We start from the raw sequence: 6000 nt of genomic DNA on the forward strand, positions 1-6000 counted from the left end.
AAATGGGGAACTACTCTTGTACCAATTTTTCATTACACAATATATTATTGTTAACTGTAATTATCATGTTTTAGAGCAGATCTCTTGAATTTATTCCTAATGACTGACTGAAGTGTTGTGTATATTTGTTGAGCGATATCTCCCCCTCATTCTTCAGTTTTAGATCCTGGTAAAAACTTTTACCCCCTGCCTGTACGCTCTGAGGTTGTACATTCTATATATGATAGGTCATACGGAAGATGTCTTTCTATGCAAGTCACATACCACTTAGAAAAATGTCCTTTCGGCTTATTCATGTTGTTTTAGAATAAACATTTCTTCTCTTTTAAATTGAAATTTACTGTGCATATATACTACGTCTTCTTTGCCATTCATCCATTGGTGAACAGTTAGGTAGATTCCATACGTTGGCTATTCCATACCTTGGCTATTTCTTTGACATACTTATTTCATTTGTAAGTATTTGAGGTGAAGGAAACAGTCTTTTTATTGTTTCCATTTTTTTCTTTTCTCATAGTTTTTCCTTTACCTTCTTTCATTTTGCCTACCCCTCCCACTTTCCCTATGCCTTTAGACCTTTTCTTCCTATTTCACACTGTCAATTATACATTTTGATGCTTATTTACATTTTTAGTTTTTCATACCAGAGAAACTACTCAGTATTTACAAGTGTATGGCTTATTTATTTCATTTATTTACTGAGTATGGCCTCGATGTGCACACATTTACCTATAAATGTCTTTAGTTTCTCACTCTTTATGGCTGAGTATACTCCATTTTATAAAAAAATTCACACCTTCTTTATATTTTGGAGATACAGTGTAATATTCTGATACAGTATGTGTGTGCATTGTTTAATAATCATATCACAGTAATCCATTATCCATCACTTTATCATTTCTTATCTTAGGGACACATAATTGTTTTGTGTGCTTTAAAATACACATTAGTGTTAATTCATTGCTGTGCCCAAAATACCAAAATTTATTCTTCCCCTCTGACCTTGCACCGACTGACTATCATCTTCTCTTTGTCCAACCAGCCTCTGTCTTCTTTGCCTTTTGTGGAAGGATTTTACATCTTTATTTATCAGGAAGATTTACCTCTATTTTACATTTCTGGGGAGTCTTCTCTGTTTTTTGTGCCGGGGTGATGCTCTCTTCAGAAACAAATCTAAAATTATTTTTTTCCTTTTTTAATTTGAAGTTCTGAGAAACATTGGTATTAGTTGTGCTTCTTTGTCTGTTAGAATTCATCTGTAAAGCTATGAGATCCTAGAATTTTCTTTGACTGAATATTTTTATTCCTAATTTATTCCCCTTACTATCTTAATAGATAAAATTTCCAATTTCTCTTCGGTACACTGTTGCTAGATTATATTTTTTACCAATTTATCCATAGTTTCCTGGTTCTTCATTTTGTTGTAAATTTTTTCACAGTAATCTATTGTGACATTTTGTCTAATTTGTCAGTTATAATGTTCCTTCTTTTATTTCCAATATATTTACTCTGGTCTTCTCTCCTTTTGTTGGGTATATGAAATATTACCCAATATATTCCTATGCATGATAATTTTAACATTACTTTCATTTCAAATCCAAAGGTCAAGTAAGGGCTGGTTATCCTCAACATAAATGCACAAATCAAGAAAACAGAGATACATACAGGTATTTAGATACATAGAAGAAATATTTTTTAATTAAAAAGTGTACTGAATTTTTTCTAACATGTAAAACATCCCATTCTTCACTTTTCTCATCTCCAATAGGATATCATAAAATGTTTTTATAAAAAGTTCTTAGCACTTTTAGAACAATGCTTGATGTATAATTTGCATTCAATAATTTATCTCAGATTTTGCCTCAGTGAAGAGTATCAAACTGTATCACTCTGATCTTCTGCTAATATGGATCATTGATTGTATCATCTGATTGCTCAGAGCATTCAGATTATAAAATGTTTTGTTACTGCATTTTATTCTACTTGAATATTTGAGAAAAAATTGAATTTGAATTTTAGATGGAGCATCATCAAAAGCAATTCACTATTTTTATGGTGTCTTTTTCTATAAATTATCATCCAGAAAGATGATTATATTTCCTTATGTCATTTTTGCACATTCTGGTTCTAAAATATTCACCAACACATGCATATTTTTGTATATAATCATCAAATTAAGCCCTGTCTTGCTCTTGTACAAAAACAGTACTTTAAAATATGTTGCATTTTTACATTTTAATTCATATTCTGGTATGTTTTCTTCATCAGGATTTATATTTTTGATGTTGGCGCTAAAACAACGAAGAAAACAGACTCTATTTCCAGAAAAAAGTGAAGAATTCAGAGCGAATATATTCAGATACGATGATGAGGGGGGTGGAGAAGAAGACACAGAGGCCTTTGACATTGTAGAGCTAAGACACAGTGCCACCAAGAGGGAAGGAAAGGCTCGGAAAACCACCAGCTCTGAGATCCGGAGTCTGTACCGGCAGTCTTTGCAGGTTGGCCCAGACAGTGCGGTGTTCAGGAAATTCATTCTTGAGAAGTTGGAGGAAGCCAACACTGATCCATGTGCCCCTCCTTTTGACTCACTTCAAACCTATGCCTTTGAGGGAACGGGGTCATTAGCTAGTTCCCTGAGTTCCTTAAATTCAGAAGTCACTGAACAGGATGAAATTTTTGATTATCTCAATGACCTGGGACCTCGCTTTAAAAGATTAGCATATATATTTGGTTCTTCAGTGCAGTCAAACAAATAAGGCTTCAGAGCACCAAGGTTGAAAAAGCGTGAATGATTAATGTGTGCTTCGGCAAAATGGGAGTCTTGCTCTACAGAGCTGTGTGCTTTGGCGGTCTAGAGGTGTAGTCTCCTGCTTTATAGTTTTCTGATAATATTGGAACAAATACCCCAAGATTATTTCAAGTTACCTCCATACTGTCTGAACAAATTGTTGGAAGATAGGATAAAAATGAGATCTTAGATTCCAGTGCAAATCAGTTTGAGTATGACGCAAATATTCCCTCAGAAGTTTTCGATGGGGCCAGGGATTTAGCTCAGTGGTTCCGCCTACCTTGCAAGCGCAAGGTCCTGAGTTCATCCCCGGTACCTAAAAAGACAGAGAAGTATTCGATATTATCTAATAAAAATTCTTGGCATTTTTGAAGGGCTGATGTGAGAAAGTCTCTAAATTAGACCATTTTAATATTATTTAATTTATCCATATTTTTATTCTTACATTGTAAAAATAAAGTTTTTTATGTAGATTAAATTGCTGATACTATGCAGAGAAAACTTTAGTACCTAGAAGAATCTGGGTGCTTATGTAAAAGTGTGAAAAGAATTAAGTAATATGAATAAGCAGGTTTGTGAATGAGATTCTATGAATCATGTTTGTTTGATATTTTAAAATCTTTGCCAAGATCACTGTTTAAAACATTTCAAATTTGTATAGATATTTGGAATATATGAATTAACTAGAATTATATACTATAAATTTGTATTGTTTTGATATATACCTTTGTATAAAAGAGAGAAGAAAATATGCTCATGAGTTTTTCATAGATTATGTACTTATGCAACCCAAAATACACGTTTTACATGTCAACATACAGGGCTGGGGATTTAGCTCAGTGGTTCCTCTGCCTGCCTAGCAAGCACAAGGTCCTGCATTAGATCACTGGTACAAAAAAATAATAATAATAAAAAACTAAACCTGCATGTCAACATACAATGAAAAGTTACATGTTAGCATTTACACATTATTAAATTAAATTTTATAAAATTGGTGAAAAGTGTAAAAATGTCAAAGTTTATATTTCTTCCAAAATTGGATAGATAAATCAAAGTACTATTGGATCCAGAATTGACAATATAATTATGAACTGTAATGACCCAACTTTCATACGAGGAAACAATTATAATTCTCTGCATTTTCCTTTCTATTTAGAGTATAGGATATAATTTATGATGCATCAATAATATTTGTTTTTTAGTATCACATATAAAATTAGGTACAGTAGTTGTTTTCATTGTAGTAGTTTGAAAGAAGCAAATGCTTAGTGATGGGACATAAGCTTTTGATAACATTAAAATATAAGATAACAAAATGCCTTAATTTTAATTGACATTTTAATAGTAATTCTATTAAGATTAAGATGGACTTCAAAAGAAAGAGCCGAACAGGTAATAAAACAATGAAAACAATGTTCCTCAAATTGTTTTATATGACCATTTTTATTAATGGCAATGAGACTAAACTGAATCAAACCGGCCATGCATATTTCAATCAAATATTTCAAGCAATATTGAGCTGTGGTTTGTCAGTTGAATGATTTCAAATTTAAATGTTCTTACTATATAATAAAGTTTTACATCAATATGAACTGTGAATGATAGTGTTGGTAAAACAGACCTTTTCGCTTTATAAAATTTGAGAAACTCAGATTTGTAATTCAACAATTTAGGAAGACATTATAAATAGGAAGATATACACTGTAGTAAATTCTTATGCATTAATATCATTGTGTACTTGGGAAAAGGTTAAAATACTGAAAAAAGTCTTAAAAAGAAAAAACTTATAAGTAATATAAGAGATTTGAGGTTGAGGAAAAGTTTATATTTCTATTAAATTGTTTTAAAATCCAAGAACATAGAGAAATTATAAAGAATTATTCCACAAATGGCTTCTCTCTGTATTAAAAAAAATGCTATGAAATTCTCATTGAACAACAGGAAAATATGAAAGTACAATGAACAGCACTTGAATAAATACATGTAAAATAGAGTAGAAAAAGGAGATAGAGCACTGCATATCACTGCATGTTCTCTTAGAAATGATACCTTGAACATATGATAAACAATTTGCTACAGTTCAGTATCTGAAGCTAGATGCTTAATGTTTGTGATCAGTGGCACTGAATAGCTATGTTAAAATATATGCTGATTTATTCAGTGATAGGATTGTCAATCATTCATTACATTGAGAAAAAAAGCATACATTTGCTAGTCTAAAAAGTAAGTCCCCTTTAAGCATACCCAAAATATTTTCTAATTCTAGGAGACAGTTTGTAACTTCCTAAATAACTATGCTTGGTGATATTTTAATAACTTTATCTTTCTTTGATAGTTACAAGGGTTTTGTAAAATGTAGCCATTTCCTAAGCTAAATGTATTTACTTTATGTTTGTAAATTGAACAAAGTCTAAGTGAATGCAGATGATTATGAAAATGGCACAACTTCACAACAATATCCATGAAACTTAAATATCACCCTCACCTGACTCACAGTATTACAAACTATTAAATTATTAATGATCAAAATAAAAGACATAATGTTTTGCAGCAACCAGAAACATTAGCAATAATAATAATTTGTTAAGTGCATATACTTGAGCCTCTGATGTGAATTTATTTAGTTCCTTTTTATTTGAATATCTATGTCAACTTTGTCAAAACTACCTATTTTTTCTGGATTTCAGCATGTAATCTATAAAATAAGATCCAATCCATTCATTTCATATGATTGTAATGGAGAATATACAATTAAATAGTTTTAGAAAGTAGCATATGCAATAACTGACAAAATGTAGACTTAATAATAGTGTTACATCATTAACCCCACTGACAGGATTCACCTGGAACCTGGTCCCTGCTTTACAAGCACTATTTGATCCCAGTGGCTTCACAGCACATTTGAAATATAAATCAACTTCTGATCTGACTTACACACCATGGAGCATTTTCCTGTCTTACATATTTTTGCAGTCTGTCCTCTGACCTCTTTCCTCCTGTTAACTTATTTGTGAGATCTCTTATTCTATGTTGGGAACAATCTTCTCCCAACCACTTTTGTTTTTCATTCTCACACTCCATTCGGCTGGGTCTTTCGCAGAAAAACATACCTGCTACTGTTTTTTGTCTGTAGTCTTTGCTTTACCTTTCTAAAATCAAATCATGTAGGCACCTGGTAATATCCCGGATCGTATAATAATAATAATAAA

The 6000-nt window shown here is 31.6% G+C and overlaps 1 protein-coding gene across 1 annotated transcript in view; it reads left to right on the top strand.

Annotated features, from left to right (window-relative positions):
* Cdh19 (cadherin 19) overlaps positions 1 to 4659 on the top strand; it is a 107570-nt gene extending 102911 nt beyond the window's left edge. Inside the window, exon 12 of the mRNA XM_010635437.3 lies at positions 2269 to 4659. Coding sequence (XP_010633739.1) covers positions 2269 to 2759 — 491 coding nt within the window. The 3' untranslated portion in view covers positions 2760 to 4659. The remainder of the gene's footprint in view (positions 1 to 2268) is intronic.
* The last annotated feature ends 1341 nt before the right edge of the window (positions 4660 to 6000 follow it).

Source organism: Fukomys damarensis, unplaced genomic scaffold (assembly GCF_012274545.1).
Source record: "Fukomys damarensis isolate Sample0158 unplaced genomic scaffold, DMR_v1.0_HiC HiC_scaffold_30, whole genome shotgun sequence".
In the NCBI taxonomy this organism is placed as follows: Eukaryota; Metazoa; Chordata; class Mammalia; order Rodentia; family Bathyergidae; genus Fukomys; species Fukomys damarensis.